The sequence below is a fragment of the Lutra lutra genome, chromosome 14 (assembly GCF_902655055.1).
Source record: "Lutra lutra chromosome 14, mLutLut1.2, whole genome shotgun sequence".
NCBI classification, from domain to species: Eukaryota; Metazoa; Chordata; class Mammalia; order Carnivora; family Mustelidae; genus Lutra; species Lutra lutra.
This window is the reverse complement of record NC_062291.1, coordinates 75,294,571-75,312,974: the sequence shown is the minus strand read 5'-3', so window position 1 is coordinate 75,312,974 and position 18,404 is coordinate 75,294,571. Positions and strand designations below refer to the sequence as shown.

The following is an 18,404-nucleotide window of genomic DNA, read 5'->3' as shown; positions in this document are numbered from 1 at the left end:
CAGTATGTGAGCAGGAGGGTCAAAGGCAAAGGGAAAGTTAATAATGCCTGCTAATGGTACTAACAATTCAGGATGAATCTTGTCAAAAGTTTTTCTGGAAGTGTGGGTCTTTGATTGTGTGTTTCCTGAAAGCAAGACCAATCATTTCCGTTTATTCACTGGCTAAACCCCTACTTGATTGGGGACAAGGACAGAAACCATCCATTACGATCTGATATATTATCCAAACAATTTAGTGTATTCATGAGGTAACCGAAACGTGGGGGCTGCGAAATTACCCGTAATCAATTGCAACAGCGAGTGTACGTCCCCGCGGGCGTCGGACAACTACAACTCGCCGTGTCAGTAACAGGCGGGAGCCGCAGCATTTCGGAGTTGTTCTGCTTGCTACCTGATCGCCAGGCTGGGGACACTGGACGTGCTCCGAGAACGCGGACGCTGACGACGCGGCCTCGCCGCTGCTCCATCGGGATCCTGGATCAGACCCGCCGCCTCTCGGAGAGCGCGCCACTCGCCGGTCGCCGCTGACCCGCCCGCGGTCGCCGCAGCCGCCCCGCGGGGACATTCATTCTTGCCGCTTTCCTCTCTCTGGGCAGGGCTCAGGAGCTCCATTGTAGGGTTTTGTCCCCGCGGTGCCTCTTTTTTTTTTCTCCCCCCCTTTTTTTCTTTTTATTTTCTTTCTTTCTTTTTCCCCCTTTCTCTTCTTTTCTTTCTTTCTTTTCTTTTCTTTTTTTTTTTTTTTTCCCTCCTATGTTCGGGAAACCAGACAAAATGGACGTTCGGTGCCACTCGGACGCAGAGGCTGCCCGGGTCTCGAAGAACGCGCACAAGGAGAGCCGGGAGAGCAAGGGTGCGGACGGGAACCTCTCCGCCGCCTTCCTCAAGGAGCCGCAGGGCGCCTTCTCCGCGTCGGGTGCCGCGGACGATTGTAACAAAAGTAAATCCAATTCGGCCGCCGACCCGGATTATTGCCGCCGGATCTTGGTCCGAGGTAGGGATGGGGTAGGGCTGCAGGGCGCGTTCTGTGGTGGAGGACTCGGGGGCCCTAGAAGCGCGGCGCCCCAGAACCAGGCCCGCAGGGAGGAGGTGCGGGCTGGGACTTCCGAGAAAGTTACTGGCCATTCCCCACCCCCGCCCCCGGGTCTGGCCGGCCGCTGGGTACTCGCACCTGGGGCGCGCACTCTCCAGGAGCCTTGACCCTCCAAGCCCCGAGGGGCCCCGCCTACAGGGTTGCAGGGAAGCCTAGGGGCCGCGCAGGCCGGCCCAGGCTGCAGGCTGCGGCCTCTGACTGGGGGAAGGAGCAGGACACTATGGAGGACGAGCGCGCGCTGGGCGAGCTAGAGGACTTGCCGGCAGCCTGCCTTCGAGCTCCGGCGCCCTGGCCGGCTGAGTGCACCCAAGGGGAGTGCGGATACCGGAGAACAGCAGCCGATCGCCGGCTACGGCCAGGCCTTTTGGCGCGCTGGGCCGAGGGCCCCGGCGCCGCGCTCGGGGCTAGCAGCCGCCGCCGGCAGAAGAGGCTGGGCTGCGTTGCCGAGCCGCGGATGTCGCTTTGGTGCTCGGCTCGCTCCCGCAGGGCTGCGCGTTGTGCGCTGGGCTCTGGCGGTGGCTGTCGTGAGGCCCGGCCCCAGCCCGGCGCCGCCCCCGCTAGCAGATCGCCAGGCCCCGCCGGCCCCCACAACGTCCCTCCTCCTTCCGCCGACCCGGCTCGGGAGAGAAGGAGACCCAGGGGTGGGGCGTTGAGACCGCGGGAGCGGGGTCTGGTCAAGGCGTCCAGAGCTGGGGCCGACGAGACCCAGCCTGGTCAGCTGGGAGACCTTCAGGCTACAGGGGACGCAGACCGCGCAGCCGAGACTCCCAGGCCGGAAGGAACATCAGCCGATTGGGATTTTTTTCCCCCTCCCATGTCCAAAGGGCTCTAAAAGGCCAAGTCTGATTCCCCCTTTCCGATCGCGGTGTCCAGTTAAACCCCCTCGCTCCACCAAACACGCCGTGTCTTTGGTCCCCGGGTATGGCCGAGGCTTCCCTCCCTGCTCCCCCCCGCCCCCATCCCCACGCCCGCCCGACTGCAGGCAGCAGGGGACCCTGCCCTCCAGCAGGCTCTGGCCAGGGAGGTGGAGGGAGACGGGAGGGTGACATACTGACATCTCCCCTTCCTCAGATGCCAAGGGTTCCATCCGAGAGATCATCCTGCCCAAGGGCCTGGACCTGGACCGGCCCAAGAGGACGCGCACGTCCTTCACTGCGGAGCAGCTCTACCGGCTGGAGATGGAGTTTCAGCGCTGCCAGTACGTGGTGGGCCGAGAGAGAACCGAGCTCGCCAGGCAGCTTAACCTCTCCGAGACCCAGGTACCAGGTGGCCAGGCCTGCACAGCTCTGCACAAGCCTCCCCCGCCCCACCAACTCTAGCCCACTCTTCCCAGTACTTAGCCTGACTCTGGATGAGACTCCCAGGGAAGGTGGAGGAGACAGGGAGGATGGGGTGATAGACCCACTACTTCTTCCCTTCCTTAAACCATTCCTTTCCCTCTATGCCCCCAAATCTGGAAGGGTCCGTACTCTGCCCGCCTTGGCCTAGCCCAGGAGGCCCCAAATTCTGTCCCTTGGAATTCTTTTTTGGATCAGTCTTGAGAATTCCCTGCTTGCCTCTGCTGTACAAGGAACGAGGGTTTGCCCCTGTCTTGGTCACCCCATTTTGGCCAGATTTCCAGGCATCACCTCCTTTGGGGACCCCAGCCTTGTAATACAACACCCAGGCCTGTTCTGCAAGAATGGGACTGGAGCCAAAGCCACCTGGTGCTGAGGGTAACAACTAGATTGGAAAGGTGAACAATCCTGAGAGTCACCTGCGCCAGGCAGGCTACCCTGCCTCTTAAGGCTTCCCCTGGCCCTGAGCTGGACCCAGACCCATTCTGGCCATGGGCACCCACTGGGCACTTATCAGGCCCTGTCTTCAGTGCTGATGATATGTGAAGTATGGGATCAGAGGCAGATCCGGGGCCCTGGGAGCCAGCAGGGTCAACTGTGCTTTAGGTCTTTTCCTTTACATGAAATCCACATGTTGTTACTGGAGCCAGCCACAGTAGACTCTGGGCCCAGACTTTTCAGGGCCTGACAGATTTGCCTTGTGGAGGCCCTTTTGGGCCTAGTGAGGGCATGGCACCAACTTGGCCTAGGTAAGGCAGACTTCTTTCTAAGGGCTTGTCTCCTTCCCTGCGTCCAGCCCTGAAGCAGGTAGGGAACATATAGGTCTGGGAACTGGGCAGAAAGCAGAGAACCGAAGACAGATCCTAATGGATGTTCTTTTTGAGTTTGAGTTGGCACAATAGCTTTTTCCTATTCTCTCTACTACCACCCCTCTTGCTTTACAAAATCTAGACCTTTCCATATAGCTTCTAATCTCCATTCTGGGCCACCAGCGAGGTCTGGAGAGGGGGCAAAAGGAGAGGAGGAAGTGGGAGGGAGGCTGGCAGAGAGGGTTTAGTTCACCCCAGCCTCTTGACGTCTTCCCATGATTCCAAAGTTCATGATGGAGAGCAGGGGAGTGATAAATTAAGAATATCACCCAGAACCTCCAATCCAGCTGTCAGAGAGAGAAGATGGAGAAGGCTTTGCCCCTAGTCCATCCTGCACAAATTACTCCTTCTACGGTCACCTTTCCTGTTTGCTGCCAGTTGATGGTCAAGTCTGACCCTAATAAGCCAGGAACAGCTTCTGGAAGCCTTGGACAGGACTAATTCCGCAGAGGCTACTGCCGAGCTTGTTGGCTGGGCAATGGGCCTGGGTCCAGAAAGGTAGAGCAACACTCCCAGCCCGCCCACTCCCGCTTCCTACACAGCAGCCTTCAGGTCTTACCCCTCTGCCGGAAGGAAACGTGAGCTCACAAGCCAGGATGATCCGTGTCTGGCTGCAGGTAGTGAGGGAGCCCAGTGAAGTCCCTTCTGGTCTTCCTTCAGGGTAGGGTCGTGGACATCTTTATTACTAGTTCTGAGCTCCCACAGCCTGGGCCTGCTTCCATGAGCCGGAATCGCAGCTTTGCGGAGCTGTGTCCAACTCGAGGTGGCCCACGTAGCTCCCGGGCTAGCCCCTCTGCTGCTGCCGGGTGGGGCCGGACTGGGGCTGCGGCTGGGCTTGGAGAGGGCTCTGAAGCGAGCCCTCGCGCCCTGGGAGCCCGCTCTTCCTTGACGGCCCTCTCTCCCGCTCCTCTTTCCCACCCTCCCTGCGTCCCTGCGCCCAGGTGAAAGTCTGGTTCCAGAACCGGCGCACGAAGCAGAAGAAGGACCAGGGCAAGGACTCGGAGCTGCGCTCGGTGGTGTCGGAGACGGCGGCCACGTGCAGCGTGCTGCGGCTGCTGGAGCAGGGCCGCCTGCTGTCGCCGCCCGGCCTGCCCGCGCTGCTGCCGCCTTGCGCCACCGGCGCGCTCGGCTCGGCGCTTCGCGGGCCCAGCCTGCCTGCCCTGGGCGCCGGAGCCGCTGCCGGTTCGGCCGCCGCCGCCGCGGCCGCCGCCCCGGGTCCCACCGGCGCCGCGTCCCCGCACCCGCCGGCCGTGGGCGGCGCTCCGGGCCCTGGGCCCGCTGGGCCGGGCGGACTGCATGCGGGCGCGCCGGCTGCCGGCCACGGCCTCTTCAGCCTACCGGTACCGTCGCTGCTCGGCTCGGTCGCCAGCCGCCTCTCCTCCGCCCCGTTGACAATGGCCGGTTCGCTGGCTGGAAATTTGCAAGAACTCTCCGCCCGGTACCTGAGCTCCTCAGCCTTCGAGCCTTACTCCAGGACCAACAATAAAGAAGGGGCCGAGAAAAAAGCGCTGGACTGATTTTAAGTGTTTGCCTGTATTTATATTTATAGTATCTATTGTGGTGATATTTATGGACTCGCGTATTCGGCGCCTGAGGCTCCTGTGCTGGGCTTCCGGCCCCCACGAGGCCTCTGACAGTTCTCCTTCCCCACTAGTCTCTGCCACCAATCATATTTTGGGCTACTTTTTTCTACCTTTCCACCGTGCTCCCCCCGCCCCAACTTCCTTCTGAATCCAGGAGAATCCAAAGAATTGGGGGAAATAACCGAATTAGCCACCTGCTGTCCCAACCGTTGCCTGGCCCTGGAGGGCAAAGACTGGTTCTAAGTCAAAGCCCGGGAACCCTGCTCTAGATCGGGCCGCTGCTGCCTTTGATGATTCTTATGAATATTGAAAGAGCAAAGCTGCACGCAGACCCCAGGGGCTGAAAAGGCTGGTGGGTTTCGTTAGACCAAAAAGGAAGACGCTCCTTCTTTTCGCAAGAGAAACCAATGCTTCGGGGAGCCCCTGGGCCCCACTTTTTGGACTGCTTGGAAGAGCCGGTGCACACGCAGCTTTCTGGCTGGGCAACTCCTGCCGATTTTTTCCCCTTTTAGAGAAACAACAATCACTACCGCCCCCGACCCCAGGAGATCCACCAAACATCGAGGTAGGCAACGGTGGTAATACATTTGATCTAATCAGCAATAAAGCAAGAGTCATAACTACCACGTAAAACCAGATGAAGTGAAACCAGTTTTTAAATACTCTCAACAACCGAGTTTGGAAGGTTTAAGAGAATTCAGGATAGGGATTGCTCCACAGGCCCAAGCAAAATTCCAGTTCCGGGTGTTATGACTTTAAGCAGGAATTTAAAAGGAAAAAGAGAAAGAAAGAAAGAAAGAAAAAAAAAAAAGCCAATGCCACAAAAGAAAGAAAATCCAGAATCTTTTCTCCGAGGCTGTTCCGGGCGGTGGCCAACAGCTTCAGTCTCCTCAGGGAGAGAGAGCAGGGCGGCTGCCTGCGGAAGCTTCTCCCCACCAGCTCCTTGACCCGTGGCTTCTGGGCAGAATCGCTGGGTTTGGAAACGAATCAGTGCCCTTTACCTCCTCTTTCCCACCCCCGGATTCACCGAACCCTTCCAGAACGCTGGAAACGCCCGGATTTCTTCAAGGACCCGGTGGCAGGGACCAAGCCCCGGACAGCAGGGCTGCCCGGCCTCCTGCGCGGTGGTCTCTGTATTCAGATCAGCTCCCTGCGTGAACAGGAAAGACATCCCTTCCCACATCCCACCCCTCAAAAACCCCAGGGTTTCTGTGGTCCCAAGTCAGAAACCCAGACGGCGACACTGTCACAGCCTCATCCCTTACCTGAGCAACAACCACTGTCCCCGCAGCCACAGCTACGCGCATTTTAACCAAAACCACAGACCTAGCCGGCGAGGTGCCGCAGTGTCTAGAATGTAATTCCTTCATCCGAAGCGAGCGCAGAGCATTTTTAAAATAGTAATTTTATTGTAAATTATTTACGTCGGAAGCTTTTTTTTTTTTCCTTTTTTCTTTTCTTTTAGGAAATAGTGAAGAAAATAATGAACGATTCAAACCCGGGTAGGTGTCACTGAATTCTGGCTACTAACTCCGTTCTGAATGTTTTGGATATTTGGATGTTTTGTATTTATGTGGTGAGAGTGAAATATATATATCTAAGATGATAAATGAGGTGCATTTTTGTCTTGTGTTTAAAGGATTAAAAAAACCAAAAAAACAAAAAGGAAGAAGAAGAAGAAAAGGAAGAAAGACTCAGCCAATGATGAGTCTCTGCTTTGGGATTCCTGGTGCATAGGGTGGTGGCCCCAGAGCCCGCGGGGCCCAGCCTCTGGTACCCTGAGCTCCTGGGAAGAGGTTTGGGTGGCCCTTGGTCCCAAGAGTCACAGCCATCTGGCTACAACGTTCTTTTCACTTCTTTGAGTCTGTCTCCCTCTCTGGCTCTCTATCCCAGTGGTGCTGGACCTGCAGGACCTCCCCCATGGATCTCCCACTTTGTGTATCTTGGTTTATTTAGGAACTTGTTTTGGGACACCCTCAAGTTCCTGCCTCCTAACATTCCCAGTTACTAGAGTTTTCCAACCACAGGTCCTTGCCCAGCGGCAGTATTTTGGATTGGTGCGATCATAGGGCCGGGAACAGGCAAGATTTTCCTTTCTTCTCATTTAGAGTTAAGTCTCTCTGCCTTCAAAGAGAAACTTGAGGGAGCGGGAGAGTGGACTAGATATTAATTCCTGCGCAGACCTCTCCTCCCTCCCCACCTCAGTCTGTATGCAGTGGTGACGATGTAGATGTTGCAGGGGAAGCTAGGAAGGCTGAGGGGGTGCTCCTAGACACTCCCCTAAAGCCAGCAGCCCCCGGGGGCCGCAGGCATAGTGGCCCCAGCTCCCTCTTCTGGGCACCCGCATACCTGAGTGTTGTGGGGGGGAGAGTTGCCTTGGGACAAGGCAATCCGCACAGGTCAGCCCCCCACCTAACCCTCAGGAGGGTACTGTGCCTGAACCACAAGTTCGAAGCATTGGAAATGAGGCGGCGGCAAAGTGTGGGAGGCTGAGTTCCTGCGCTCAGCGTGGGTTGGATCTCTGAGCGGTTTTGGGCCTTCTTTGGGAGCCGGGTGTTCGGCTTGGAGCAGCCACAGCACCCCCAGACAACTCACTTTTGTTTTTCAAAGTCGCTACACACCCCTTAGCCTGATACCTCTGGGCTCCTCCCCTCCCTGTCCTCCTCTGCTTACTTTCTTTCCCTGGGAAGCTGCTTTCTGTCTTCTACCCCTCTAAGGATCTCTCCCCGCTGGTGCTCTGGGTCTCTGTCCCCTAATCTCTCCTCTCTTCCATTACTTCTCCGCAGTCAGTCTGTCTCTCTGCTTCTCTCTCATGTTCATTCTCTCTCTCTCCCTCTGATTCCTCTGCCTGCCCGGGTGGCCCCAAGGCCAAGGCGTGGGTGGCTCTGTGGCGGTTTCCTGGCTGGTGGCCTGGGGCCAGAGAAGGGGGAGAAGGGAGTGAGAAGGTGGCATAATTTTATGGAACAAAAGAAAACACAAAATCCTAGCTTAAGGGTCCCCGACAAGCTGAGCCCCCTCCCCGAGGAGCCTGGGGAGTGATCAAGCCGATCCCTTAGCTGCTTTCCGTCCTTTCTCTTGCCGCTTGCTGATCCCTAAAAGGGAGAAGAGCCACTTACCCCATTTCTCTGCTCTCACCTCCCTTCCCTGGCTTTGGGAAGAGCTTCTGCGCTCTTCTCCTGCCACTCAGGGAGTGCGATTGTTCTTAACGAGACTCTTCTGCATTGAACATGAATCACAATTTTAATTAAAAAACGTTTATAGACAATTCATTTAATTTTAGTGTCTGTCTTGTTTCCCTTCTTCCCCCAAGGGCCTCCAGCAAGCCTCCTGGGTCCCTGGAGGCCGCTGGGGAGGCCTCTAGCCTCTAACTAGTGACTCAGAGGCCAGGGAGGAGGCAGGTGGCCTCTGTGACAACAGCTGGCCCTGCCTGCAAGAAGGTGGAAGGGGCTCCTGGAGGTCAAGGAGAACAGCTGGAGGTTGGGGGTGGGGGGAGCCGAAAGGCATCTCCTGCGCAGGCCTGCACAGAGCAGCCTCCAAGTCCGCTCAGAGCGGAAAAGAAAAAGAAAGAAAACCTCTCACCCAACTCCGGTGACTGGTGGACAGGTGTGGGGAAGATGTGGAGAGTCACATGGGGCGTGGAACTGGGACGCATGCTCACATGTACACCAGCAGCTGGCCTACCCCAGAGCACAGTGTCTTCATAATAAATAGCATTTAACAGCCCTTTATAGTTTACAAATCGCCTTTCACATATACCGTCTCTCTGATCCCTTACACTGGTAGGGCCAGCCTCATTTTAAAGAGCCACCTCAGGCTTGGAGCAGGCAAGTGACTTGCTGAAGACGACATAGCTAGTCAGAGCTACAAGAAGACAACAGAGCTAGTCAGAACTACAAGATTAAAAGCTGGCCCCAGGGCCAGGGCCCTCTTTTCCCCCCGTTTTTGTTTGTTTTTCTCCTTCTTTCCTTCCCGCTCCCTCCATCTCCTGGCTCTCTCCTTCCCTTCCTCCATTCATTCTTCTCTTCCCTTCTTTCCTTCCTTCATTCCTTCCTCTTGTGCCCAAAGCGTCTGGCTTGTGGTACCTGAATTCTTCAGCCTGTTTAACCCGCATCTGCAGACTCCTATTTCCAGCCTTCTCTTTACCACACCAGCTGCTAAGGATTTACTTGGTGCCTTCATCAAGAGGTTTAAATTTTCCCCTTCTTCCTGTTTTCTTTCTTGCCAGTATCCAACTCCTTCCCCCTCCTTCTCTCTACAGTGACATCTTTAAACCCGTTTCCACCTTTACCATCTTTACCTCCTACTTCCATAAAACAATTTCTTTAAATTGAGATCTGCTAGTCATACAGTAAACATCTAAATGGTAAAGTACACAAAGCTTAAGGGTACAGTTGATGAATCTTTACAGACACACACACACACACACACACACACACACACACACTTCTTGAATTGATTCACATCATCGTGTGATGTGTCTTTCTCCTGTTTGAAAAGAAATGATGTCATATCATTGGGCTGTTAATGCACAGAAAACCTTTCCAGGATGTCTTTCTAAGTCTTCTTGAAAGAATTAGAAATCATGTATTTTTTAAAAAATTTTATTTATTTGACAGACAGAGATCACAAGTAGGCAGAGAGGCAGGCAGAGAGAGAGAGGAAGGGAAGCAGGCTCCCCGCGGAGCAGAGAGCCCGATGCAGGGCTCCATCCCAGGATCCTGAGATCCTGACCTGAGCCGAAGGCAGAGGTTTTTTAACCCTCTGAGCCACACAGGCGCCCCAGAAATCACGTATTTCTTCCAATCTCCTGTAATTCTGAGTTTAAATGACTTAGGTCAAACATTTGATCAGAACTTAAAATGTGTTAAGTACTTCAGGGTTTCTCAAGCAACAAGGGAAGACCACCTCCCTCTGAATCTCCTGGACACTGGTTAAAATGTAGATTCCTAAACCTAGGCTGCCTCCCCATGCATCAGAAACTTTGGGGGTGGGGTCAGGAATGTATATTATTAGTAAGTTTCTCAAGTGATTCTTATCCATGCTAATATTTGAGAACTACGAAATGGCAAACTCTGAAAACACTGCAACTTCTAGCATCTGGCCCAGGACCTGGCGTTTGGTGGGAATACAATGAATGTTTATTTAACAGATTAATCCACATTTTCTGACACAGTTTAGGGTTTCTTGGATCACATCATACCACTGTAATTTAACACCATTTCTGCATCAGGAAGTCTTTACATTTCAAAGTCTTTTTACTGGAATAGGTTTCATTTTGATGGAGCAGGGGAGGAAAGAGGGATAGATTTTGGTGGTTTCTCAGATCTCAGGGATGGCTTTTTTATAAACCCAATTGGGACCACCTCGGTGGACATGCTAATCTCCTTCAGACCTGGGAGTTAGGGGAGGGGAAGAGGAGCACCCTCCAGATTTGCTGAGAGCCCTCTACCTTTCTGGATTGGAAATGAGGATTCTGTTGGAAAGAAGAGTAGAGCAATGGAAAGGAGCAAGGTCACCAGGGGCAGAGAAACTGGCCCTGAAATGAAATGGACATGGAAGCTGAAAAATTACTTCTGTGTTCTCTGATTTATGCTTGAAACTTATTTTCTATTCAGAAACACGTTTGCTTATCTTCTTCCCCTGAAAACAGAAAATAAATATGTGCTTCACATGGCAATGTTGTATCCATTCTTAAAAATAACAACACCACAGAGAAACACAGACACCGACACACACACACACATGCGTACGTGCGCCCATTCCTTGGTGTCTCAATGCCCACGATTATGGTTTGCTGTGCTAAGAAAAAGTGATTATTCTTAGTGGTTGCTAGTAATGGGCTCTAGAATCAGAGTGACTTGGGTTTGAATCCAGAACCACCACCTAATAGCTGGGTAATCTCAGACAAACTACGGAGCCAGCTTCTTTAAGCCTGTTTCCATAATAATGATAGCTACTTACAGAACTTTTGTGAGTAATTAGATAAGATATGTGAAGCATCTGGTACAACCTGATACCAACATTCAAATACTAGCTCTTTATTATAAGGCTATGTCATGGTGGCCATGGTGAAGTACTTGAATTGTGGTTGAGCCAGTCATAATGGAATTTACTCTCCCTGTCTTTGGACTGGATACCAGGGCCATCAGTAAGCACACCATTTTTACCATAAATGATAAATTGTTATTTTAATGATGTGGCAGGCAGCTCTTAGCTGTCAATCTCCTTCAGGAATTAGCTTAGCTGACAGAGCCACCTTACCAAAAATCACTCCCCACTGAGAGACAGGGGGAGAAGCATGGTGCTCACCCCCAGCTTTGGGTAGATTTAAAGGACCACCCCATCTTCCGAACTCCCTGAATTGTTGACTGAGGTTCTCTCAAGACTCCAGTGCTGCTAGACTGCTGCTAGCCCAGTTCTGCTTCTTACTTTTCCCTTCCATACTTGTTGAACTTGGAGCGCTGGCTAATATACGTTTTACACGCTAATCTGTCTGCTTCTTAGGGAGCCCAGCTTGCATCAGATGTTATGGGATAGAGCTTGGAAAGTGACAGAAATGGAGAGGAAGCATTGAGGACCTAGAGCATAGAATGACTGAGGGCAAATCGTGGGAGAAGAGGCAGGAATGCAGGCAGGCCCCAGAGTCCCATATTCATGACATTTGTACCTTACCATTAAGGTAATGGGGAGTCACTGAAAGATTCTCCCAAGGAGATTATGAAATCGTTGCAGATCTGTATTCTGAAAGATCTTTTGACAGTAGGGGAAGGGCCTGCAGGAGGTAGAATGGAAAGAGAGCTCGGAGCTCGAGGATTCTGGGGCAGAGAACAGTTGGTGAGTTCACTCCAATAGGGACAAGAATGCGTAACAGTGGTGGTGGGGGGGTGCAGACCACTGGTCATCCACTGGTGCAGAAGCAGCAGAAATGGAGGAGAGGGGATGGGTTCAAGGCATTTTCTGAGCCAGAAATCAACAAATCTTAGTACCAAGGGGACGTGGCTGGTGGTGGCACTGATTTCAAGATGGGGTCCAAGTGGAACTTTGCAGCCATTTCCTTTGAGCCAGAGAGAGAATCAGATGCAAAGCCTGAAACCAAGAAGCGGTGGGGGCCAGGGTGGCACCAAGGCTGGTGAGGGAGGGGAAAGTTCCTGCAGAGAACTTGGTAGGAGGGCCCAAGGGTTGGAAAAATCCCGGAGCCTGCACCCTCCGCTGGAGCCTGGAGCATGTTATGTGGAGTCCCTTCTCAGCGGGCGGAGTCTGCGGTGAGTGTCTGGAGGAGGTTGTGCTCCTGCGCCTGGAGTAGCTGGGCTTTGCAGCCCCAGCGCTGATGCCCCACGCCTCAAGAGGCGAGCTCACCCCACCCGGTGCTCCCTGGGGCTGGTGGAGGTGGGGGAAGTGCATTGGCCTGAGATGCCAGCCAGGACAACCTCCAGGAAGGCGGACAGCTGGACCGCAGGTGATGCTTCCGCGGCGTCCAGTTAAGCTGCACTTGGCCATGGCGCCCTCTTGCCCAGCACGCGCAGGAGTTAGTGCTAGAGATGCCTTCCACGCAGGTCGGGCTCTGAAGATGTCAGCAGTGACCCAGGTCTGTGGAGCAGCGGATCCGACCGCGGGAGGTACGGCCACGACCCCTGGAAGCCCCTTTCTCTGCCCGCCGCCGCTGCTCTGCCGGGCCTCTCATCCCAGCTGCTGGACTCGAGAAAAGGAGAGGGAGGTAGGCCAGAGGCTACCTCTCCATCCTTCAGACCAGCGCTCTGGGCTCTGGAAAGCAAGTCAGGCTGGGGCCTGCTCTTGGAAGGAGGGAGACAGGGGTGAGGGATATGGTAAGGATGCCCAATAGCAAGTGCCCACGTTTAGTTTTGTTTTCCTTTCTTCTTATTTGTTAGAGAAGATTGCCAGCTGCTAGATAGGCGATCGGTTAGGAAGTTTATCCTCATGCCCATTTTACTGAGGGTCAGGCTTAGTCTATTCGAGGGAAGAGCTAAAGGCAAGTTTCATTTTCTGTCCCAGATGTCAGCTGATGCTATGGAGAGCAAGCCCAGAGATTTGAGAGGGCATTGTTGGCTGGGAAGGACAGACAGCCTGCAGAGAAGGACTAGAGGTTCTGAGTTGATCAGGAAGGTATTTCAGGTCTTAGTAAAGGCAGTCCAGGGATGAGTGGGAGGAACGAGGGAAAGAAAGGTGATGGAGTGAAAGGATATGGGGTTACTTGTGGAGCAGAGATGAAAGATAAGACTAGAAAAGTAGCCTGATCAAGAAAGCTCTAGGGGTGCCTGGGTGGCTCAGTTGGCTTAGCGTCAGACTCTTGGTTTGGGCTCAGGTCGTGATCTCATGCATCAGAATTGAGCCTTTCTGGGGCACCTGGGTGGCTCAGAGGGCTAAGCCTCTGCCTTTGGCTCAGGTCATGATCCCAGAGTCTTGGGATCGAGCCCGGCATCGGGCTCTCTGCTCAGCAGGGAGCCTGCTTCCCCCTCTCTTTCTCTGCCTGCCTCTCTGCCTACTTGTGATCTCTGTCTGTCAAATAAATAAATAAAATCTTAAAAAAAAAAAAAAAGAATTGAGCCTTTCTTGGGCTCCAACCTCAGCAGGGAGTCTGCTTGAAGATCTCTCCCTCAGTGCCTCCCTCCCTTGTGTCACATGGCATCTGCTCTCCCCCTAAAATAAAATATAGATCTTAAAAAAAAGAAAGAAAGGTCCTAAATACAGAGCTAAAGATCTTTATTATGTAGGTGAAGGAGAGGTTTTTTTGGTAGGCAAGGATGGGAGGAAAACCGAATTACTGGATCAGACAGGTGCAGAAGGGGGAAAAATGTTACTGAACCTTGAGGTTAGTTAGGTGTTGAGGTCTGAGATTGGGTTGTAGGTGAAGAGAATGGAAAATAGGTACAAAGTATGTCTTTGTCATCTCGTCAGTGATGGAGGGCGGGGTGGCTTAACGTACCGATACCAGCACTTCTTTCTTTTTTTTTTATTTTATTTTTTATAAACATATAATATATTTTTATCCCCAGGGGTACAGGTCTGTGAATCGCCAGGTTTACACACACCAGCACTTCTTTCTAAACATTAACATTATTTCATGTTAATATTCTCTTCCTGCGCTTCCTCTGAACATCTCTGTTCAAAAACAATTAGCTTCTCTGTTCAGAGATACATGGGAGGGTGGCAAATTATGTTCAACTCTCCTGCTAAATTGGAGTCATTCGTGGTGGCTGCCTAGGGTACTAGGTTGTAAAGGATTCTGAGGCCTCATCCAAGCTCTGTGGGGAAGTGTGCTGATCATTAGTGATGTCTGCCATATCCATAAGAGAGGTTTTTGCAATTCTGAGGGAAATAGAAGTGACTTTGTGGTCAGGTTGCTTCTCCGGGTTCTGAGTAAGGAGCTGGGTCCAGTTTTGGCTCAGCAGGTTTGCTTAGCCTGGAAAGGTTGTGGCAGGTAGGAAGCTCTTTCCAAGCAACTTAGGGCAAGTTTCTTGCAGCAGGCATCCCTCTCATTATGTAGATCCCCACGACAGGCCATAGTAAGAAAACCTGGGCTCTGAATTCTATCTCTGCCTTTTATTAGCCATGAGAACGTAAACAAACTACCCCTTTCAATCCAAATACTATTCCGTAAAACATTATTTGGTAACATGCTAAATATTTATTTTATCAACCATGTTGTAAAGTGCTTATCACTGCCCAACTATGAATGTAGCAAATGTTAGCTCCTTACTTTCATTTGAACCAAACCTTGTCTTTTAGGCTATAACCATCAACTTCGGACTAGGTTTTTCACCTGGGCAACATTATATTACAGTGCTTTTTATGAAGATTCATTAAGACATTGGATGTGGAGTGTATAACATAGAATAGGAAGAGAGAGCTCTCTTTACAAGTTGGTAGAATGAAGGAGACACACTTTCAAGAGTTTGGTGTCTCCACAACATTTTTTGGTGCAATTATACAAACACACACACTCAGTCATATATTATAATGTCCCTGTTTTTCCTCGACATAAATAGGTTCATATTATACGTATTATTTTGTGACTTCTTTCTCATTTAACAGTATATCTTAAAGATTCTGTTAGGTTACTGCACATAGGTCTACCTATTTTGTTAAACTCTCTATGTTTCATAGTATTGATGTATCATAATTTTTTAGCCATTTGCTTATTGATGGAAATATGTGTTCCTTCTTTTCTTTTTGCCTTTGCAAATATATTTCTGAGAACATTCATTGCCTTCTGCACCTCTACTAATATTCCTAAAAGTGGAATTACTGAGTCAAACAATATGTATATCTAAATTTTAACAGGTACTGCCGAAGAGTGAATGAATTTATACTCATACTCACAGTTTTTGAAAGTTAGGATGGATAATTTAATGTTTCCTACTGGATATAATTCACCTGAGGCTCTTCTATATGCTAACTCCTCAAATAATTCAAATAATTGGTGTTGAAAATCCATACGTCATAAATTCCCTTGAAGTTCCTGCAAAAACAGTTTGTTCATTCTCTGTCCTGGATTGACTATTAATCTTGTAGATAATTTAGGACCTCCTCTAAGATTAAACAGATATAATTTCAAAGTGATACAAAGTTAAAATTTCAAGTCTTGCTTTATAAAATTTCAAGTCTTGCTTTATAAAAGAGCAGTCCCTTTCTGTCATTCTCAAGCAGTGATCACCCTAAATTCTTTAAATGATTTCCTTACTTCTTAATTCCTCTTACTCATTTCCTTTACCACCCATAGTTCCTCTCCTCCAATTTTCATGGTTTAGTTTTAACATTTTGGGGGAGGGAATAGATTAACATTGAACATTGACATTATTATGGCAATATAAATCCTATTCACAGGGCGCCTGGGTAGCTCAGTGGGTTAAGCCGCTGCCTTCGGCTCGGGTCATGATCTCAGGGTCCTGGGATCGAGCCCTGCATCGGGCTCTCTGCTTGGCAGGGAGCCTGCTTCCTCCTCTCTCTCTGCCTGCCTCTCTGCCTACTTGTGATCTCTCTCTGTCAGATAAATAAATAAAGTCTTTAAAAAAAATAAATAAATCCTATTCACAGTTGAGCTGTGTACTATATATGTTATGAATTCATTTATTTCCCTATACAACTTTTGTTTCCCCCGGAGTTAATAGTTTTCTTTTCTTTTCTTTTTTAAAGATTTTATTTATTTGACAGAGAGAGAGAGAGAGAGAGAGAGAGAGATCACAAGTAGGCAGAGAGGCAGGCAGAGAGAGAAGGGGAAGCAGGCTCCCTGCTGAGCAGAGAGCCTGATGTGGGGCTCGATACCAGGACCCTGAGACCATGACCTGAGCTGAAGGCAGAGGCTTAACCCACTGAGCCACCCAGGCACCCCAATAGTTTTCTTATTTTTTGTTTAATTGGTTCTCTGTGTAGTGATCACTAATCCATTTCAAATTCACATGAGTGTGAATATTTCATTTAGCTCCTATGCATCAGATATTCTCTCAAATTCTTCTTTTTGGAGACATCTGTCTTGGTATTGCTGCCCTATTCTAATGGAGACTGCTGCCTCTCTAAGCCTGAGACACAGCTGTTTTTCTGGTATCTTTCTTCACTATTATTCTTGAGATCATTATCCTTTTCTGAATTGGAAGCCCTGTTTCCTGGATTCTGTGTCTTTCTCTTTGATGATTTACTCCCTTGTTTTGATGGAACACTTTCTTCTGTAGCTCCTTGAGACATGGTGCATGGAGGTGCATTTGTTAGTTTGTTTTTGAGAGTCTGGATGTCTGAGTGCCTCTATTGTATTCTTACACTTACATGATTATTTACCGGAATATTTTTAAATTACAGGTTAGAAATGGTCTTTCCTCAGAATTTTGAAGACATGCTTTATTGCTTTCTAGCCCCCAGTATCACTGCTAAATCCAACGTGCTTCTCATTTGTGATCTTTTATACGAGACTATTATTTCTCACTAGAAGTTTTTGGGATCTTTTCTTTGTCTTGATATTCCTGAAATTTCACAAAAATGTGTTTGGAATAGGTCTTTTTAGATCCATTGTGCTGGCCCTTAATGGGCCTTTTCAGTCTGGAAACATGCTTCATTGGCAAATTGTCTTGAATTAGTTCTTTGATAATTTCTTTTCCTCCTTTAGTCTTTTTTTTTCTGGAACTCCTATTATTTGGATATTAGGTTTCCTAGATTGATCTAATTTTCCTTTTTTACCTTTGCTATTTTCTATCTCTTGGTGTTTTGGATGAGTTAATATGTTACAGAGCACTTAGGACAGTGCTGGCCAACTTCATCTTCTAATATAACTACTAGAAGTTTCATTTTGGCTCTCACATTTTACATATCCAAGAATTATGTTTGATTTTCCAAACCTGTGCTGTTTGATATGGTAGTCGTTAGTCACATGTGGCTGTTTGGATTAAAATTAAATATAATTGAAAGTCAGTTCTTAGTTGCGTTTGCTACATTTCAAGTGCTCTATGACCAAATGGGGCTAGTGGCTACCGTATTGGACAGTCAGACATAGAGCATTTCCATCATCACAGAAAGTACTATTGCACAGTGTTACTCTAAATATTTTTTTCCCTTATAATAGCCTGTTATTGTTTTAAGAATGCACATCTTCTCTTTTCTCTGTAAGGATACATATTTTTAAAAGATTTTATTTATTTAAGACAGAGAGAGAGAGAGAGAGCGAGCACAGGTGGGGGGAGGGGTAGAGGCAGAGGAAGAAGCGAGCTCCCCTCTGAGCAGGGAGCCCAAAGCAGGGCTCCATCCCAGGACCTGAGATCATGACCTGAACCGAAGGCAGATGCTTAACCAGTTGAGCCACCCAGGTGCCCCTCTCTGTGAGGATATAAATGATAAGTTGTTTGACATTTCTTCTGAACTTCTAACTTTATTCTGTTATGTTGTTCATATTTAATATTAGGACATAAAAAACCTGACTGGAAATTTACTGTGCATGGTTGGGGCTTATTTGACTATTGAGATTCATCACGTGGTGATCTGGTAGGGATATTTTGTTAGAGATCATTGAGTATCAGTATTGTAAGTCCTTTCTTCAAAGAAGAATTTTCCAGTCTCCTAACTAGAGTGTATAGGGCTAGCTGTCAATATTTTTGGCTGTTAAACCTGAGAAGAGGGATGGGAGTCTCACTGAACATGTGTAGGCTTCCACTTACTCCTTTTTGCCTTTAGTTGTGTGTTGTGTCTTCCAATTCAGAGTTTTTCTGGTTCACTATATCCAGGAAGAAAAAAACAACCCATACAACCAAATCTCCAGTTTTCTGCTGAGGAGGCAGAAGTGTGGACTGCTGTCTACTCAGGGTGGGGGATGGGATTGAACTGGGAGTCCAGCTACTTCATTTGCGTATTGATCTTGTTACCTGTAGCCCTAATGAACTCATTTATTAGTTCTGATGGTTCTTTTGTGAGTTGGAAAGTCATTTCCTAGTTTTTCAAGATGAGTTGTGGTGCTTCATGAAAAACAGTGTATTGGAATTTATTGAAGAATGAAATGAGCTTCCTTTCCCTCTCTGTAGTGTGGAAACAC

The 18,404-nt window shown here is 49.7% G+C and overlaps 1 protein-coding gene across 2 annotated transcripts; it reads left to right on the top strand.

The window, feature by feature from the left end:
• The first annotated feature begins 750 nt into the window (after positions 1-750).
• VAX1 (ventral anterior homeobox 1) lies at positions 751-6,385 on the top strand. 2 transcript variants are annotated; one of them, XM_047703317.1, is made up of 3 exons: positions 751-991; positions 2,162-2,356; positions 6,345-6,385. In XM_047703317.1, exons 1-3 carry the CDS (start codon positions 751-753, stop codon positions 6,383-6,385), a joined length of 477 nt encoding a protein of 158 aa, XP_047559273.1. The 2 variants fall into 2 exon arrangements, with proteins under 2 accessions (XP_047559273.1, XP_047559272.1); XM_047703316.1 differs by lacking the exon at positions 6,345-6,385 and adding an exon at positions 4,238-4,813 and having other exon boundaries at positions 2,162-2,349.
• Positions 6,386-18,404: the final 12,019 nt, after the last annotated feature.

Excerpts from the sequence above, each read along its gene's own strand:
- VAX1 (XM_047703316.1), top strand. The coding sequence starts at position 751 with ATGTTCGGGAAACCAGACAAAATGGACGTTCGGTGCCACTCGGACGCA. Across the intron at positions 992-2,161 it reads CCGCCGGATCTTGGTCCGAG|ATGCCAAGGGTTCCATCCGA; the intron begins GTAGGGATGGGG and ends CCCCTTCCTCAG. Across the intron at positions 2,350-4,237 it reads TTAACCTCTCCGAGACCCAG|GTGAAAGTCTGGTTCCAGAA; the intron begins GTACCAGGTGGC and ends CCCTGCGCCCAG.